Source organism: Gorilla gorilla, chromosome 5 (genome assembly GCF_029281585.2).
Source record: "Gorilla gorilla gorilla isolate KB3781 chromosome 5, NHGRI_mGorGor1-v2.1_pri, whole genome shotgun sequence".
Classification (NCBI taxonomy): Eukaryota; Metazoa; Chordata; class Mammalia; order Primates; family Hominidae; genus Gorilla; species Gorilla gorilla.
Window position 1 is genome coordinate 191,651,292 of NC_073229.2, and position 20,412 is coordinate 191,671,703.

At 44.4% G+C, this 20,412-nt stretch overlaps 1 protein-coding gene across 2 annotated transcripts; it reads left to right on the plus strand.

The window, feature by feature from the left end:
* Positions 1-2,205: 2,205 nt before the first annotated feature.
* TTLL2 (tubulin tyrosine ligase like 2) lies at positions 2,206-19,027 on the plus strand. 2 transcript variants are annotated; one of them, XM_004044959.5, is made up of 3 exons: positions 2,206-2,340; positions 15,823-15,979; positions 17,245-19,027. In XM_004044959.5, exons 1-3 carry the CDS (start codon positions 2,294-2,296, stop codon positions 18,817-18,819), a joined length of 1,779 nt encoding a protein of 592 aa, XP_004045007.4. In that variant the 5' UTR covers positions 2,206-2,293; the 3' UTR covers positions 18,820-19,027. The 2 variants fall into 2 exon arrangements, with proteins under 2 accessions (XP_004045007.4, XP_055246737.1); XM_055390762.2 differs by lacking the exon at positions 15,823-15,979 and having other exon boundaries at positions 2,232-2,340.
* The last annotated feature ends 1,385 nt before the right edge of the window (positions 19,028-20,412 follow it).

Sequence of the window (20,412 nt, forward strand, 5' to 3'; positions counted from 1 at the left end):
TTGGCCACCGGGTTGGGAAGATCTTTGGGAGGCACAGAAGACCCCCTGAGTTCCCTTAAGTCATGCTGTTTTTCAGTCTTTCTCCCTCAGGCTCAGTAGAGGGTAGAAGGGGTTCTCCTTCCATCAACCACCTGGGATGAGAGTCTTGACGCTCACTGGAGGGATAGGATAGAGGTGTCATAAAATGGAGAAAATTCTACATATTGGTACAGAGTTTTCTTGCACTTTGCCAAAATTATAGATGTAAACATCATAATGAATCTAACCTCCTCTTGATTCCACAGGAGGGCACGTAAAATAAGTGTGTTCTGGTGCCAACAGTGGGAAGCGGGGGATAGATTTAGGCCATCATAGTGGGCATTTGTGAGTTCCACACAACAGAACATAGAGAGCCCCCAAGCACGTTGACTGCAGCACGAAGCCAGGGCGGGAGGAGACACTGGACCAACACTGTGGTGGGATCCAGCGCTCCTCTGGGTTGGGTCTCTGACGTCAAAGTCCAGAATCTGTATGGTCAGTCCCTAGGAGGTGCAAAGCCCATCTCCAAGCCTTTCCATATCCAGTAACCAGGAGTTGGGTGGAGAACTGAAGCCAAGGAGAGGAGTGAGCCCCATGTGAAATCAGGGAAATAATCAAAGGGAACAACAAATGGTTTGGGGAAATGTGTTTGCTTCTAGTGCTCATTTCAGAAAAAAATACATTTTTATAAAAAATGCACACCGCATATTTTTCTTGCCAAAGTGCCCTTAGCAGTCTCCTCTCGTCTTGATAGCTTTGCCCTTCTTCTGCCAGATACCGAAGCGGAGAGTCAGCACGAAGTCTCGGAGGTGCAGGTGTAACATCTCCAGTGGAAGGGACAGATGAAACATGGCTGAGTAAATGCATGATTTACAAATCGACACACCAGTGATCTGAGCCCAGGTGCTCTTGCTTGTGCCAGGATTGCCTTCCCTGGGAGTGCAGGAAGCCCAGATAAAGTAACCCCGCCCCCCCACCCTTCCTCGCACGCTCAGGAAGACAGTCCTGGTGGAAGAACCTCATTTCACTTCATTTTTACAAAATTTACCTCACCACGTGCTGGGAGAAAAACAATAAATAATTAACAATGCATGAACATGTCAAATGGAAAAAGAAAAATGCCTTTCAGATTATATCTTATGAATGACTTTTGTTCTTGGTTTGTGGATAAGGAAATTAGCCATGTTTCCCTGTGCTTGACAGAACTTGGGCAACCTCCTCAGCACCTTGGTGTGCAGTTTTTATAGAGTTATGTGAAGCAATTGATTGTTCCTGGAAGACAGTGGCGATGCCTGTAATCGAATAGATGGCAATAAAGCATTCAACTGTCATCCACAGAGGCAGCCACTTGCCAGAGCCAACATGGGCCGAGGGTAGAGAGTCTATGGCTCTGAGACGCCTGGCAAGGCCTCTCCAGTTCCTGCAGTCCTGAACCTCAGGGGTGGTGGCCGGAGGCCGTTAGATTAGCGAGGACACAGCCTGAGCTGGAAGGAGGGGTCCAACTGGGATCTCTGACACAAACATGGCTTAAACAAAAAGACACGTAATTCATTTTGGAATCTCAACTGCTTTTGTGTAGACATAACTTTTTTTTTTTTTTTTTTTTTTTTTTTTTTGAGATGGAGTCTTGCTCTGTCGCCCGGCTGGAGTGCAGCAGCGCAATCATGGCTCACTGCAATGTCCACCTCCTGGGTTCAAGCAATTCTCCTGCCTCAGCTTCCCAAGTAGCTAGGATTACAGGCACCCACCACCATGACCAACTAATTTTTGTATTTTTTTAGTAGAGACGGGATTTCAACTCGATTATCTCTGTCTCCTGACCTTGTAATCTGCCTGCCTTGGCCTCACAAAGTGCTGGGATTACAGGCATGAGCCACCGCACCCAGCCCACGTTAAATATTAAGATTCCATGCAGGCGAAGCAACAGGAGAACCTGGCAAGAACAGATGCCACCCCGCCAGGCAGCCCACCAGGCCTGCCCCCTGTGTGCTGGCCGCTGAGACCTGAGGCATGGGGACTGGCAGGAGGCCCACTGGGTCGGAGAGAGAACTCTGAAGCTTGGAGGGAGGAAGGTGTGATGAAGCCTGGGTCCCTGTCCCTAAGGGGCCCTGACAGTCTGGGCCCCACCCTGAGTCTATGACTGGCCTCCCCTTTGTGAGGAGAGCAGACCCTGCATCATCAGCAACCAGCGCTCCCTCCAGCCTCCGCGCATTTCAGCTGGTGCTGTAGCTGCTGCACAGAGACCCACAGAGGCCACCCTCGGAACCAGCGCCCAATGAGAAGGCGGGACCTGTGTTCCTCCACACAAAGCCAGGTGCTGGGGTAAGCGTAGGAGGCGACACGTAGGATGGGAGGGTGGCCCCGATCATGCCTCTGTCCCAGGACCAGCCCCTTCCCGAGAGCACAGGGGCCGGGGTCACTAGGAGCAGCGAGTGTGCACTGGGACCCCCGGGGGGCAATTTTTAGTCAGCCCTTCTTACTCCTTCAAAGGAAAAGCAGTCCAGCATTGTATGAAGTCATGTACTTTTCAATCCAAAAATTTCCTATGGTGTCCAGTGCCTCCTGCAAGCTGAGGTGCCAGTTATATAAGAGTGAACGAAGTAGACCCGATCCTGAGACTAAAGTTACCAAAGGAGGGGAGTGTAAGTTAACTGCATCCCACAGTGGGTACAGGAAATTCAACTGAATTCAACCAAAGCCAACTGAATGGCCGCTGTGCTCTGGGAACTGTGACAGATGCTAGGGTTATGAGACTGAACTGAATCATCTATGAAACACACGTGGTTGTAATTCAGGGCCGAGCAGAATTGTTTCCATAGGATAAGTGTGAAGTGGTATGGACCCCACGGGGGAAAAGAAAATCCCCCCAGTGTAGAAAGGGAGGGCTTCAAGGAGGAGTGGGCATTCATGCTGGGCTTCCTGGGAGAGGTGGGCTTCCATCAGCAGAAACTCAGGGGCTCTGGGGGCATTTGAGGCTGAGGAGGGTGGGCTGAAGCACTGGGCTCCTGTTGTCACACGCGAGCGGGAAGTGGGCTGTGACAGGCCGAACAGCGGCCGAGGACGGGTGCAAGGCCGTGAGTGCCTGCCGGCCTGTGGCCTCCACACCGCAGGCAGAGGTCATGATGGGGGAAGAGATCACACCTGCCCATCTCCAGTCTTCAAAGAGGCAAAGTCAGTCCTCCCAACTTGGGCTAGTGATGGCGTTTGCATTTCAAGCAGCTCAGTCTGCCCCGGGTTTGTTGGAAATGAGGCTACTCTGGGTGTCTCGGGGCTGAGTGTACACATGGGACGTGATCTTTGACCTCTGCGACCTTAGAACTTTCTTGAGAAAACAGAACTTTCCTGATAATTAACAGAAAAAATAGTGCATGATTTCTGGTTTGATAATAAAATAATTATTCTGTTTCAAGCAATACAAATTTTTATTCGAAAGAACATTTAGGTAGGAAGTTTGTTTAAGTTGGTCAACTCAAAAAACGGGACTGTCTCATCTATAATTGGGGTGAGAAGCATTCTACATTCCATATAAACTATAAGCCACAGCTATCAACTATGCATCAGGAAAGGTGACCAGCAGAATGTGGACCATTTACAGGCCAAGTGCTTGAGGGTGACTGATCTCCACAAATGGCTTCAATGACCTAGAACAATCACGCACAAGGCCTGCAGCTACTGTGCGTTCCTACCCAATAAAGGTGGGATATTTTCTATGTCTACACCAAGCTTGTCCAATCCGAAGCCCTCGGGTCTCATGCAACCCAGGAGAGCTTTGAATGTGGCCCAACAAAAATTTGTAAACTTTCTTAAAACATCATGAATTTTTTGTGATTTTGTTTTGTGATTTTAGCTCATCAGCTGTCGTTAGTGTGAGTGTATTTTACGTATGGCCCAAGACAATTCTTCTTCTTCCAATGGGCCCAGGGCAGCCCAAAGACTGGACACCCCTGGTAGACAATGTAAATCAAAGAAAATGACCAACGCAAGTCTCAATCATTTAAGAAGTTTATGTGCCAAGGTTAAGGATGTACCCAGGAAAAAGAACACAGAGCCACAGGAAAAGGCTGTGGCTTATGCTTTTTCCCCCATAGAGGGTCTAGGGACCTTAATAAGTAAAGAGAAAAGAGTAGGTATTGGGGGAAAGAGGAAGGAAATAAAGGAGGGTCTGTAAGAGGGAAGCAGTTGCAACTTTTTGAATCTTTGGTCAGCATTCACTGAATACACAGTTTATAAGTGGGGCGGGTAGAGGAACAGTCGCTTAGCATTCGTCTTGCTTAGTGAGACTTCATTTTTATATAAGATGAAATAAACATAGGACAGAGGATGCCATCAGCTATGCATTTGCCTCAGGTGAATGGAGGGATGACTTTGAGTTCTGTCCTTTGTCCCGTGCCTGTGAAGATGAGTTATCATCTTACATTGTCAGGGTGAAATTCAGCAGAACTGTTCTTGGGTAAAGATCTTGGAGCCCACCAGGAATTTCCTTGTGAGGGAGGTCTGTATGTAGCTTTTTCATCTTTGCAGCCATCTTGTTTAGGAGTAAAATGGGAGGCAGGTTTGCCTGATGCAGTTCCCAGCTTGACTTTTCCCTTTGGCTTAGTGGGTTTGTGGTCTTGAGATTTATTTTCCTTTTACAACAACTCACTTCTAAATTTGGAACTCACTGTGCTAAGCCGTGTGGAACAACAGCTGTGTGTATGAATTTTACATTCACACCAAGATGGCATATAGGTTTTTACATATTTACGGCTTGGCTACAGGGGTGGCTATTAATAGTTAAAAAGTGAAGGAAACCATATTTGCACAAGAGAAACGGAAACATACAGGTTATGTATGGTGAATCTGCAGGAATTCCAAGTAAAGCAGGGAAATGCTTTTGTAATTAACCTCTGAAATCCTAAAAGTATAGGTCTTTTTATATAAAAATGGACACTTGCCTTTCTATCTCTTGCACATGAAAGAGGCAAAGAGCAGCATTGCCTATTCATTGGCGGATGTTTTCTTTGGTTCTCTATGTTGGTGAAAACTCCTTTTACAGCATCTGGTATCAAGGTCACTTAAGAAGGGCCCCTCTCCTTGACCCCAAAATATTTTCTCCTCATTTCAGTTCAATGACACCTGAAATTCCTGGTGTTGAATCACATGGTTTAACCCTTCAGCTGGATCCCGGTCAAATGGAAAGTTGCTCTGGGGCTGTCTGTCCTTTAAGCAGTGAATGTGCCAAAAAGATAAAATGTGAAGAAAAAGACTCTTAGTTATTTTTGCAGAGCCTGTCTTGGATGGAAGAAAGCACCAAAACTAGGAGCTGTTGGCTAAGGAGGCTGCCGTCCCTGGGAGCCGCTGTCTCCTACTGCATCCTGTTGTCCCTCAGTCTTCTGGGCAAACCAGTGGGCCCTCATCTAGAGATCAGGATTCCCGCAGTGATGGAATACATTATTTTTGGCTGACTTCCTTGCCATGGGACCCCATACACCCAGGAATATCATCAAGGTATGGAAAAAGGGGGCTCTTCCCCCTTCCTACACCAGGAGGCTGTGGCTGTTAAGAAATTGGGTCACTCCTGGTCATTGGAAAGCTGTCTATGCCCTGATGACATTGACTGGTGTTCTAGCCCTTGAAGAGGGAAGAGCTGTGCTGGCTTCAAAGTGTCTGTCTGTTGGCTGCGTGGTGGGAGATGCCATATGTGTTTCCTTGTTCTAGGTGCATATGCAGTTGGGTTAAATGGTGGCTCAGTACTGAATGGTGGGTGGTATTTTCCTTCCAGATGAGGACTCTGACCTTAGAAGTTTTCAGCGGTGGCGTTTCACAGTAATGGAGTCTGACATACACAAATGGGACATCCACCTCCATTGCCTGTTCTTGTAGGCTGTGATGTGGCAACGACTCTGTTTAATCTCCAGGATCTCAGAGTTTACATCCTCTGAGCTTGGTACTGGGTGCTTCACCAGTGATAGTGAGATTCCGGGCAGGGCTTTCCCTACCTATGGAAACAGGCACAAGGGTGTCCACTCTCTGAATGTGCACTCCCTTCCTGAACACTGGTTGGGGGAATAGCTCAGATGTACTCTAGTTTCCTTCTGGAAGCTTCTATGTGGAGGTCTGACTGCACTCTCCTAGGATGCTGCCCAGTCAGGGACTCTTTATATACCAGGTGTCATTGACAAAAGAGCACTTTCAGTGTCCGCAGTTCAAAGGGCCCATCCCTCTCTCTGTGGCCCCCAACCTCGTTAAGGATCTGCTCGCAGAACCCCTCCCACGGGCCGCACCTGAAACACAGGCTCCCACCTCAGGAAGCTTTTGGCAGTGCAAGGTAGAGACCTTAATCAGAAAGTTCCTTGGTAGTTTACATATTAGTAGCAAAATCACACTTTTACCTACTTCAGAGACTATCATGACTCAACAGTGTGACTTCCCAGTGAGGCTGAAAACCCTCACTGAGGCCCTGAAAACCCAAATACAGTTTTTTGACATTTTGAGCTTATGTTGAATGACTTCTTTTCAGATAAAGCTTGTAGGCCCGGAGAGCTGTTTTAGTTGGGCTGTTCTGTCTATGCTCAGGGTTAAGACTGGGTTGGTTAAATTGACAGGTGTCCCAGCTTCTGCCCCAAATAAGTGGCAAATACTGTTACATAATTCATAATTTCACGTTATATTTTTGTTGTAATATATTTGTATATTTGTATAGTACATTTGTATCATATTACACGTCCCTTTGCCTTTTAACTCTGAGTACGGTAAACCTAATTTATTCTTCTCTAGATAATTTTAATTATTGATTATAAGCTTTGGCTAATATAAATGGATGCCTTCAGGGCCTAGCCAGGACCCAGCCTCTGCAATCAAGTGCCCCAGACCCTGTGGTTTTATGTGTTATTTGTATCTTTCGTGAATTTTATTGTGCTAGCAGTCGTTCTTGTCTGGTTCCAGCACCATCTCACCAGTTCCCCACCAGTACATCTGATGTATTATAGGCTAGAAGTCCAAATATTCAAAAGCACATTTTATATTATATAAATGTTTCCATGTATATGTATAAATATACACCCAGATGTGATACACACACATGTACATGCAGCACACACTGATTTAAGCACTGAGGATAAAAGTGTAGGCCTCACTCTCTTTGGTAAAATGTCAGGTTTTGTGATGTTTGTTTTCATTGAGAGTAGATATTCCACTGAATTTTGGGTTCAAAGCCAAGAGGGTTAAGTTAGCCTTAAATCTCCTGGCTTCCGACCTAGAAAACAGATATTATAAAAATGGAGGAAGAATTTTAGGCAGATATGAGCAATGGAATGGGAATTGTGTGTCTGTATTACTTGTACTCAGTATAGTTTTTCAGTGGTTGAAATAAAAACAATGTACTGGCCAGGTGCAGTGGCTCATTCCTGTAGCCCCAGCACTTTGGGAGGCTGAGGCAGGTGGATCACCTGAGGTCAGGGGTTTGAGACCAGCCTGACCGACATGGTGAAACCCCGTCTCTACTAAAAATACAAAACAAATTATCCAGGCATGGTGGTGCCCACCTGTAATCCCAACTACTTGAGAGGCTGAGGCAGGAGAATCGCTTGAACCAGGGAGGCAGAGGTTGCAGTGAGCCAAGTGTGCCATTGCACTCCAGCCTGGGGGACAAAAGCGAAAATCCATCTCACAACAACAAAAAAAAAAAAAGAAAAAAGAAAGAAAGAAAACAATATACAAAATGTTTTATTCCATTAATGTAAAGGAAAAGATCTAGACCCCTGTGCCCCTCCCTCCCTGCACTTTGGTGTGTTGATTCATTCATTTATTCCACAAACATGAGGGCACCCTGTCCAGGAACACAGATTAAAAGGACACCCGTGGCCTCATATTTCAGCCAGCGAGGCAGCCAATGGACATTTCCCAAATCACACAGGCCCCAGGACCAAAAAGGGCAGTGAGGGAGAGCGTTTGGGATGGAGGCTCAGCCAGAGACCCAGGAGGGCAGCGTGGGCATTCCCGTGATCCCTTCTGCAGTGCACAACACTGCAGCACGAGCTCGATAGCGCCGGACTGGGCAAGCCTGCAGCTCAGCTCCTTGTCCAGCCAGACCCAGTCGCTCCCCGGGTGTGCTGGGAGAACACAGGGTGAGGTCATGGTGCACCAGTGCCCTTCCTGTTCCTGCACAAGTTCGCTTTCTAAGAGCTACTCAGTACAAATGAGTGTCATTTTCTCTTTATTTTCATTATTTTATTTTATTAACTGAAAAATATTAATTGTATATATTCATTGGGTACCTAGTGAAGTTTTGTTACGTATAATGTATAACGATCTGATCAGAGTAATTAGCATATCTATTGTCTCAAATATTTATCATTTCCTGTGGTGAGGATGTTCAATATCCTCCTTCCAGCTATTTGAAACTATTATATATTACACTGCTGTTAAGCCTGGTCACCCTGTAGTGGCATAGAACACTAGGACTCCTTCCTCCTGTGTGGATGTGACTTTGTGTGCTTTAACAAATGTCTCCCTATGCCCCCTCCTCCTAACCTTCCCAGCCTCTAGAAACCTCTGTTGTACGTTTTACTTCAATTAGATCCACTGTTTTTTTAGCTTTCACCTATGAGTAAGAACATGCGGTGTTTAACTTTCTGTTCTTGGCTTATTTCATTTTACGTAATGTTCTCCAGTTCCATCCATGATGGCATGAATGACAGGATTTCATTCTGTTTTGTGGCTGAATAGTGTTAAAGTGAAGTAAATATGGCCGGAGAAGGGCTCCGTACTTTTATATTTGAGTCCTTCTGGATAGGTAGACAAGATTGAAACCCCAACTTAGGAGTATGCACCTGTAACAATCGCTGAGTCTTGGCCAATCCCCGCAGCTGTACTTCAACCACTCATACACTGCCGAGTGCTCAAACCGTGTTCAAATAAGGCAAACAGCAACCTGTAACCAATCCAGCTGTTGCTGTACCTCACTCCCGATTTCTATACGCCGCTTTACTTTTACGTCTGTAAATTTGTTCTGACGACGAGGCACCCCTGCAGTCTCTCTGAATCTGCTGTGACTCTGGGGGCTGTATGATTCGTGACTCATTCGTTGCTCAACTAAACTCCTTTAAATTTAATTTGGCTGAAGTTTTTTTTTTTAACGATAGTATTCCATTGTTAAAAGAAAAACCTTAGATAAATTAAATGTAACAGAGTTTAACTAAGAAGGAACTCTTCACGAATTTGGCAGTCACCAAACCAGAACAGGTTCAAAGACCCCACACTGTGTCCGGGTGGGTGAGAATTCATGGAGAGAAAAAGGAAAGTGAGGCATGGAAAATGGAAGTGAAGTACAGAACCTCCTGTTTGTTACAGCACGGGGTTTGCCTTTTTTGAACACAGTTTCAGCAGTTGGCTGCCTGTGATCGGCTGATTAGTAGTGTGCTAATCACTACTTGGTGATTAGTACAACAGTAAGTTACAGTTTGTTTACCCTCCCGTTAGCTGACAGCTCACTGTGTATGAAGGAACCTTTAGACCCAACTTATAAGGAGGCAATGTTAGGCGAAATTCAATTTAATATGAACTTTAAAGTAGTTTTTTCCAATTCTGTGAAGAAAGTCATTGGTAGCTTGACGGGGATGGCATTGAATCTGTAAATTACCTTGGGCAGTATGGCCATTTTCACGATATTGATTCTTCCTACCCATGAGCATGGAATGTTCTTCCATTTGTTTGTATCCTCTTTTATTTCCTTGAGCAGTGGTTTGTAGTTCTCCTTGAAGAGGTCCTTCACATCCCTTGTAAGTTGGATTCCTAGGTATTTTATTCTCTTTGAAGCAATTGTGAATGGGAGTTCACTCATGATTTGGCTCTCTGTTTGTCTGTTGTTGGTGTATAAGAATGCTTGTGATTTTTGTACATTGATTTTGTATCCTGAGACTTTGCTGAAGTTGCTTATCAGTTGAAGGAGATTTTGGGCTGAGACAATGGGGTTTTCTAGATATACAATCATGTCGTCTGCAAACAGGGACAATTTGACTCCCTCTTTTCCTAATTGAATACCCTTTATTTCCTTCTCCTGCCTAATTGCCCTGGCCAGAACTTCCAACACTATGTTGAATAGGAGCGGTGAGAGAGGGCATCCTTGTCTTGTGCCAGTTTTCAAAGGGAATGCTTCCAGTTTTTGCCCATTCAGTATGATATTGGCTGTGGGTTTGTCATAGATAGCTCTTATTATTTTGAAATATGTCCCATCAATACTTAATTTATTGAGAGTTTTTAGCATGAAGGGTTGTTGAATTTTGTCAAAGGCTTTTTCTGCATCTATTGAGATAATCATGTGGTTTTTGTCTTTGGCTCTGTTTATATGCTGGATTACATTTATTGATTTGCATATATTGAACCAGCCTTGCATCCCAGGGATGAAGCCCACTTGATCATGGTGGATAAGCTTTTTGATGTGCTGCTGGATTCGGTTTGCCAGTATTTTATTGAGGATTTTTGCATCAATGTTCATCAAGGATATTGGTCTAAAATTCTCTTTTTTGGTTGTGTCTCTGCCAGGCTTTGGTATCAGGATGATGCTGGCCTCATAAAATGAGTTAGGGAGGATTCCCTCTTTTTCTATTGATTGGAATAGTTTCAGAAGGAATGGTACCAGTTCCTCCTTGCACCTCTGATAGAATTCGGCTGTGAATCCATCTGGTCCTGGACTCTTTTTGGTTGGTAAACTATTGATTATTGCCACAATTTCAGCTCCTGTTATTGGTCTATTCAGAGATTCAACTTCTTCCTGGTTTATTCTTGGGAGAGTGTATGTGTCGAGGAATTTATCCATTTCTTCTAGATTTTCTAGTTTATTTGCGTAGAGGTGTTTGTAGTATTCTCTGATGGTAGTTTGTATTTCTGTGGGATCGGTGGTGATATCCCCTTTATCATTTTTTATTGTGTCTATTTGATTCTTCTCTCTTTTTTTCTTTATTAGTCTTGCTAACGGTCTATCAATTTTGTTGATCCTTTCAAAAAACCAGCTCCTGGATTCATTGATTTTTTGAAGGGTTTTTTGTGTCTCTATTTCCTTCAGTTCTGCTCTGATTTTAGTTATTTCTTGCCTTCTGCTAGCTTTTGAATGTGTTTGCTCTTGCTTTTCTAGTTCTTTTAATTGTGATGTTAGGGTGTCAATTTTGGATCTTTCCTGCTTTCTCTTGTGGGCATATAGTGCTATAAATTTCCCTCTACACACTGCTTTGAATGTGTCCCAGAGATTCTGGTATGTTATGTCTTTGTTCTCGTTGGTTTCAAAGAACATCTTTATTTCTGCCTTCATTTCGTTATGTACCCAGTAGTCATTCAGGAGCAGGTTGTTCAGTTTCCATGTAGTTGAGTCGCTTTGAGTGGGATTCTTAATCCTGAGTTCTAGTTTGATTGCACTGTGGTCTGAGAGATAGTTTGTTATAATTTCTGTTCTTTTACATTTGCTGAGGAGAGCTTTACTTCCAACTATGTGGTCAATTTTGGAATAGGTGTGGTGTGGTGCTGAAAAAAATGTATATTCTGTTGATTTGGGGTGGAGAGTTCTGTAGATGTCTATTAGGTCCGCTTGGTGCAGAGCTGAGTTCAATTCCTGGGTATCCTTGTTGACTTTCAAGTCAATCCTAAGCCAAAAGAACAAAGCTGGAGGAATCACACTACCTGACTTCAAACTATACTACAAGGCTACAGTAACCAAAACAGCATGGTACTGGTACCAAAACTGGTATATAGATCAATGAGATCTATATACCAGAGAGATATAGATCAATGGAACAGAACAGAGCCCTCAGAAATAACACCGCATACCTACAACTATCTGATCTTTGACAAACCTGAGAAAAACAAGCAATGGGGAAAGGATTCCCTATTTAATAAATGGTGCTGGGAAAACTGGCTAGCCATATGTAGGAAGCTGAAACTGGATCCCTTCCTTACACCTTATACAAAAATCAATTCAAGATGGATTAAAGATTTAAACATTAGACCTAAAACCATAAAAACCCTAGAAGAAAACCTAGGCATTACCATTCAGGACATAGGCATGGGCAAGGACTTCATGTCCAAAACACCAAAAGCAATGGCAACAAAAGACAAAATTGACAAATGGGATCTAATTAAACTAAAGAGCTTCTGCACAGCAAAAGAAACTACCATCAGAGTGAACAGGCAACCTACAAAATGGGAGAAAATTTTTGCAACCTACTCCTCTGACAAAGGGCTAATATCCAGAATCTACAATGAACTCAAACAAATTTACAAGAAAAAAACAAACAACCCCATCAAAAAGTGGGTGAAGGACATGAACAGACACTTCTCAAAAGAAGACATTTATGCAGCCAAAAAACACATGAAAAAATGCTCATCATCACTGGCCATCAGAGAAATGCAAATCAAAACCACTGTGAGATTCCATCTCACACCAGTTAGAATGGCAATCATTAAAAAGTCAGGAAACAACAGGTGCTGGAGAGGATGCGGAGAAATAGGAACACTTTTACACTGTTGGTGGGACTGTAAACTGGTTCAACCATTGTGGAAGTCAGTGTGGCGATTCCTCAGGGATCTAGAACTAGAAATACCATTTGACCCAGCCATCCCATTACTGGGTATATACCCAAATGACTATAAATCATGCTGCTATAAAGACACATGCACACGTATGTTTATTGCGGCATTATTCACAATAGCAAAGACTTGGAACCAACCCAAATGTCCAACAATGATAGACTGGATTAAGCAAATGTGGCACATATACACAATGGAATACTATGCAGCCATAAAAAATGATGAGTTCATGTCCTTTGTAGGGACATGGATGAAATTGGAAATCATCATTCTCAGTAAACTATCGCAAGAACAAAAAACCAAACACCGCATATTCTCACTCATAGGTGGAAATTGAACATTGAGATCACATGGACACAGGAAGGGGAATATCATACTCTGGGGACTGTTGTGGGGTGAGGGGAGGGGGGAGGGATAGCATTGGGAGATATACCTAATGCTAGATGATGAGTTAGTGGGTGCAGCGCACCAGCATGGCACATGTATACATATGTAACTAACCTGCACAATGTGCACATGTACCCTAAAACTTAAAGTATAATTAAAAAAAAAGAAATGGAAAAAAAAAAAGAAATTCAATTTAATAGAGTAGAGACCACATTTCCTGTATCCATCTGTCCCTGAGTGGACCCCTGGGTAGATTCCGGACCTTGGCTATTGCGACTGTGCTGTAGTAAACACGGGTGCGGTTGCCTCTTGGATGAACTGTTTCCTTTCCTTCCTACAGATGTCCAGTGTGCGGGCAGCTGAGGATCATGGGGGTTCTGCTTGTAATTTTATGAGGAGCCTCCATGCTGCTCTCTACAGTGGCTGTACTGGTTTCCATTCCCACCAACAGTGTATGAGAGTCCTTTTTTCTCCACATCCTCGCCAGCCAGCCTCCTTCACTGAAAGAAGAAATAATAATATATGTTATGATATAATATATCTAATTAAGTATTGTCACTATGTTCTATATTTATTTAGCATATTACATAAGATGTTATTGTTGTATACTAATTTGTATTAGGTATTAATAATATACTATTTAGAATATAAATTAAGCATATAAATATATAATTAAATCAATTCCCTGCCATGGGTCGTGGGTGGCATTGCTCATCCCCATCCTCCTTCTCAGCGATGGGGACTTTGTCCCCCTCAGCACAGATCAAGGAAGAAAATCTGCAGGGAGAACTGTCCTCTTACCATAGGGACGAGAGTCCCTCCGAGACAAGACAGTGGTTTTGCTCGTTGGCTCAGCTGTCCTGTTCCAGAACGGGGGCTCGGCCTCACCCGTGCAGAACTAAAAATTGCACTGAAGAGCTTGTGGTCTTGTTTGTTCCAAACAGGCAGTCTCTACCCCAACCCCACAGGCAAACTCCACCACTACAGCTAGGGTGACGGAACATCCTCAGTCAGCTTTAAAAACAGCATTTGCTTCCTTCAGAATTGGGAGGTGGAGCCATTTAACTGAAAAGAAGCATTTCCTCCCCTCTGTGTGGGCCTTGGGGGGCTCCTCCCCACCTCTGTCCCCCGCCCTGGGATGATGGCCAATCAGGCCACACCATGACCCACACCCCAGCCGGCACCCTGGCCCTCTTCACAGCCACAGGACAAAGTGCTGGCTCTCCCTCCCATGCCAGGGGCTGCAGACGTGTCCCAGCCGACTTCAACAAACCGCACATGCTTTCCACACACAATCAAACCAACCGCTGGCTGTGTTCAGCATCTTCAAGTCTGAGAAAGGCAGGATACAAGACATCTGTGGTAGTTCCAAAAGGACTTTGAGAAGAAAAAGTTCTTGAGTATGCATTGCTCTCTGGAGGACACTCCAATGGGAAGGCAGATGCGTAGTTGAAATGGGGTCCCCAACCTGGCATGGCTTGCCTGGGCAGCCCCGGGAAGGGGCAAAGCCTCATGGACTGCTCCAGGGAGGGCCGGCCACTCCTCTTGCTGCTGTGGGGAGTCGGAACTGAGGTTTGCAGACCTGCCCTGTCTCGGACGGCGCTCGCTGACCAGGCACGATGGAGCCTGGGGGGTCCAGGCCAGGCCCTAAAAGCCTATTCCAGGCGAGGCAGGGCTCAGGCCAGGGCGCGCCAACCTTCTAGAGCCTGGATGCAGCGTTCTCAAGGCTGGGAAAAGGTGGGGGTGCCAGAGACTGGACAACATTCAGTCTGCAGTCTGGCGCGGTGTCCCCACATTGGTTTGTGAAATGGCGACTGAGCTTCCACAAGATTCAAGAGGGAGCTGTGATCAGTTAACAGCGTATTTCTTGGTGATAGGAAAGAAGCATTTTTAACTTTGTTTAATCCAGTATCCATGGTTATTCCACTCTGGATTTCCTCCTACACACACATGCACAAACACACACACCACACACAACACATACACACAGATAACACACACAACATACACACAACACACAGACATGCAACGCACCACACACACAACACAAAATAGACACACAATATAAGCAGCATACACACAATGCACACAACATACACAGCACATACAACACACACAACCCATGAAGCACACAACACACATACACACCACATATAACACACAATACACATTCACATATACACAGCAGACATACACAGCACATACAACACACCACATGCAATACAACACACACTCATACACAACATAAAACATACAACAAACAGCACAAACAAAACACACACCACATGCAACACACGACACACATACATGATACATACAACACAATACACAATACGCACACAACATAAACACACAGCACATACAACACACAACTCATGCATACCACATGCAACACACAACACACACAACATACAGACAACACAAGCAACACACACAACTCATACAACATACACAACACACAGCAAACATACATGCTAGATGCAACACAACACACATGACACACATGCATGCCATATGCAACACACAATACACTCACACAACATGCAACATACAGACAACACATACCACATGTGACACACAATACACACAACATGCACACAAAACACAATACACACAACATGCACAGACAACACAGAAACAACAAACACACTCAACAGGCACAACATAGTCACACACACACACACACACACACTGCTTGAAACTTATAGATAGCATGGAACAGAATTTGAAAGCATTACTGCAAACTAGGACAACTGAATTTTAATAACCATGATGGATTGATCAATTCTGTATGTTCCTTATTAAAGCAACAGCGACAAGGGAGATGCTGTGTGTTCACTGTTGATGCTGCTTTGTTCATAGATCTTTGAGAACCACCACCCCAGCCTTTACCCTTAACATTCCATCCGAGGCAAACCACACTGAGCAGCCGCCTGCAGGCCTGGGAGCAAGGCTACAGGAAGCAGGTGTTTCCATCCCTCCCAGGCGAGGCCGCCCAACATCAACACTGGAGAAGAAGGTGGGTGGGCAAGCCAGGTAGTTCCTTCCTTCCTTCCTTCTTTCCTCCTTTTTTCCCCTCCCTCCCCTCTTCCTTCTTTTTCTTTCCTCCTTCTCTCCTTCCTTCCCTTCCTCCTTCTGCTCTCCCTCTTTCTTTCTCTGCTTGCTTCCCTCCCTCCTTCCTGCCCTCCCTCCTTCCTCCTTTTCTACTCTTTCCTTCCCTCATTTCCTCCTTCCTTCCTTCCCTCCCTCCCTCCTTCTTGTAAAACCTTCACTGAAAGTACAGCATCTGTCAAAATTTACTTCTTTTATATCAATCAGAAATTTTCAAACACTATAGAATTTCCACCAAGTAAGTTATTTATATCATTATGTGATCAATTTTGCATGAACAATACAAATCAAAATTGCCTTAACTTGAAAATTTTGATGAGCACGTTGTCTCAGGACTTTGAAATATGTACATTTTTATCAAGAGTCTTTGACGTTTTTTACCTTTTCTCTAGATCTTAATGAAACATCACACTTCATCATCAGTTATGATCTTCTTAAGAATTATTCTGCTTTCCTTCTTCGAAGTTCAAAAGAATATTTCAAATCTGCCTTTTATCTTTTAAAATGTGAGGCAAAATCTCTACATTATTATTTTTACTGAATAGGTTTTAAAAACTTAAGTTGTTCTTTCCGACTCTGTTTGTCACTAATAACCACTTATTTGAGTGACCCAAGCCTCTATGCACCGAAACCCCTCCAGTGGGCCTGACGGGTCAGGTGGGTGCATGGGGAACCATGGTAGGTGCCTGGCCTTCTTAAATTTCTCAGGCCAAAAGAACTCTTACTAATTTTATGACATCATTGTTTCACACCTCTTGTAACATACTTGAATTCATTTAACTAAATGAAAGTTGACATTCGTGTTTTGTTCTTAATCATGCTCACTTTTTAGGCCAACAGGATGGGCTGCAGATATGGGTCTGCAGGGACTCAGCCCTCAAAAGTATGATGGAGTATTTGCAAACATTTTTAACATGTTACTAACACAATGCAATAGCAGGGCAAAATCTGAAGAAAGAGTAAAGGGGTTCCCAGGACAAGATGGATTTATTCTAATAAAGGGAGCAGAGATGGGTGCATTGGTGAAGAGACGCGGGTGTCCGGTGAGACTGCACAGTGGGAGGGTGGACACACAGGACAGCTGGCAGCACCAGGTGCATGGTTTCATCAGAAAAATCTACTAGGTTATGGTCTTGACCACTCTCCTAACCTTTCTCAATGATCCATTTTTAGAAAAAACCTCATTTGATGGCGGAAGATGAACCCTCAGGGGCCCTCTTGAAGCCGCTGGTTTTTCGCGTTGACGAGACCACCCCGGCTGTGGTGCAAAGCGTCCTCCTGGAGAGGGGGTGGAATAAGTTTGATAAGCAGGAGCAGAACGTGGAGGACTGGAACCTGTACTGGAGGACGTCCTCTTTCCGAATGACCGAACACAACAATGTTAAACCATGGCAGCAGCTAAACCACCACCCTGGAACCACCAAGCTTACCAGGAAAGACTGTTTGGCCAAACACCTGAAGCACATGAGGAGGATGTATGGCACTTCCCTGTACCAGTTCATCCCCCTGACGTTCGTCATGCCCAATGACTACACCAAGTTCGTGGCTGAGTACTTTCAGGAGAGGCAGATGCTGGGCACCAAGCATAGCTATTGGATTTGCAAGCCTGCTGAGTTATCTCGTGGGAGGGGGATACTAATTTTCAGTGACTTTAAAGACTTCATCTTTGATGATATGTACATAGTGCAGAAATATATCTCCAATCCTTTACTTATTGGCAGATATAAATGTGATCTCCGCATCTATGTTTGTGTTACTGGCTTTAAGCCTTTGACCATTTATGTTTATCAGGAAGGGTTGGTTCGGTTTGCCACGGAAAAGTTTGACCTCAGTAATTTGCAAAACAATTATGCCCATTTGACCAACAGCAGCATCAATAAATCCGGGGCCTCTTATGAGAAGATCAAAGAAGTGATTGGTCATGGTTGTAAATGGACGCTCAGCAGATTTTTTTCCTACCTTCGTAGCTGGGATGTGGACGATCTGCTTTTGTGGAAGAAAATCCACCGCATGGTTATTCTCACCATTCTCGCCATTGCACCATCTGTCCCCTTTGCTGCCAATTGCTTTGAGCTCCTTGGGTTTGATATTTTGATTGATGACAACTTGAAACCATGGCTTTTAGAGGTCAACTACAGCCCAGACTTGACCTTGGATTGTTCAACAGATGTGTTGGTGAAGAGAAAACTTGTCCATGATATTATTGACCTGATTTACTTAAATGGTCTAAGAAATGAGGAGAGAGAAGCCAGTAATGCCACACATGGAAATTCCAACATCGACGCTGCAAAAAGTGACAGAGGTGAGCTTGATGCTCATGACTGTCCTCCTTATGATTCTCTTTCGTTCACAAGCAGAATGTACAATGAGGATGACTCTGTGGTGGAGAAAGCTGTGAGTGTGCGTCCTGAAGCTGCACCTGCCTCCCAGCTGGAAGGAGAGATGAGTGGGCAGGATTTTCATCTGTCAACAAGGGAGATGACACAAAGCAAGCCCAAGTTACGGAGCAGGCACACGCCTCACAAGACACTCATGCCCTACGCGTCCCTCTTCCAGTCGCACTCCTGCAAGACCAAGACCTCCCCGTGTGTCCTCTCAGACCACGGCAAAGCTCCAGATCCCCAAGCAGGCAACTTTGTTCTTGTTTTTCCTTTCAATGAAGCAACTCTTGGAGCTTCCAGGAATGGATTAAATGTCAAAAGAATAATCCAAGAGCTCCAGAAACTAATGAATAAGCAACATTCCTAAGTGGTAAAAAATCAAATCAAGAAAAAGTGACATGGATTTTTAAAAACCAAGGATCCTCTCCTAGAGAAAGCAATAGTTCAAGTCCCTACCTGTGCCACCAGCATGTTAACTATGACATTGGGACTGAAGATGTGGCCATATGTATAAATATAACAGCTCTGACAAAGCACAATATGTTCAAGTGGTGATTAAACTACATTACATCCCATGTTTATTTGCTCAGGTGTCTTGAAAGAATTCTACAAATACCACACAGCCTTCCACCGGTAATTGAATATGCTACACTACGATTATGCTATGTATGTATTTAAAGAGGAGAAAAAGATTATTCTAATATTTTTAAAGGATTATCAGGTGAAAACAGTACAAAAGAAGCCAGGAGTTAACTTTCTGTGTTTTTTTTTAAATCAACCAGTTATTTGTTAAAATTATTTTGTTAACTTAAGATCAGACAATCATTCAGAGTGAGATAAATCACTGAAAGTCCTAATGACTCTGTTGTTTACGAATCCTGGGCTTGAAATCAGACTTTGCACCAAAGAGCTCCCTGTGGGGGCATCCTTTGGCTCTATTTAAATAGTGGCCCCTTGGCCTTGTCACCATTTGTTTACCATCACAGCATGTGAGGTCATGGCCTCCCAGATCAAAGTATGCTGTCATTCCTGCCACATAAAAAGCATCTGCAGTCCTAAGACATAAAAATTCCAGTAGGTTACCTGAAAACATTATTCTAGTGAAAGTAGTCAGATACAAAAGGCCACATGTTGTATGACTCCGTTGATATGGAATGTCAGAATTGGCAAATCCATCAAAAGCAGATTGGTGGCTTAGGGGAGGGGTAATGAGGAGTGCCTGCTGATGGGTAGGGGGCTTCCCTTTGGGGTGACAGAAATGTTCTGGAACTATATAGAGGTGATGGTTGCACAACACGGGGAATTCACTAAATATCACTCATGGTACATTTTGTGTTATGTGTGTTTTACCACAATAAAAAAGTTAAAAGCTGGCCATGGTGGCTCATGCCTTCAATCCCAGCATTTTGGGAGGACAAGGTGGGAGGATCTCTTGATCCCAGGTGTTTAAGACCAGCCTGAGCAACATAACAAGACTCTTCTCACTTAAAAAAAAGAAAAAATATTTTTTCATTTAAAAAAAAAAGGTAGGGATGGGGAAGCGCAGACAGGCGTATCTCCCAGCAGGTTCCTGGGTGGGCAGGCCTGGTCGCAGGTCATAGCTGAGAAGAGCTGGAGACAGTTGAGAAGAACCACCGCGGACCAAGGTCAGAAGTCAGCCTGCAGGGGCACTGCTGGACATGTGCCTCCAGGGTCCCCAGGTGGACAGAACCACTCTCAGTCTGCAGGCAGGATGGGCCAGGACCGAGGTCCAGGGCCCTTTGAGGATCTGCCATAGGACAGAGGTTGGCAAGCCTACTCCAGGGACAGAATTGTGTGTCTCCTGGCAGGACCCCGGCTGGGCAGAACTCTCCCAGATCATAGCCTGGTAGGAAAGGCTAGACCCGAGCCCCAGGGCTGTGTCAGGATTTGCAAGGGTCCAAGTTCATTAAGCTCCATCCAGGGGCACTGGTGGGTGAGA

Excerpts from the sequence above, each read along its gene's own strand:
- TTLL2 (XM_004044959.5), top strand. The coding sequence starts at position 2,294 with ATGAGAAGGCGGGACCTGTGTTCCTCCACACAAAGCCAGGTGCTGGG. Across the intron at positions 2,341-15,822 it reads ACACAAAGCCAGGTGCTGGG|ATCTTTGAGAACCACCACCC; the intron begins GTAAGCGTAGGA and ends CTTTGTTCATAG. Across the intron at positions 15,980-17,244 it reads CATCAACACTGGAGAAGAAG|AAAAAACCTCATTTGATGGC; the intron begins GTGGGTGGGCAA and ends ATCCATTTTTAG.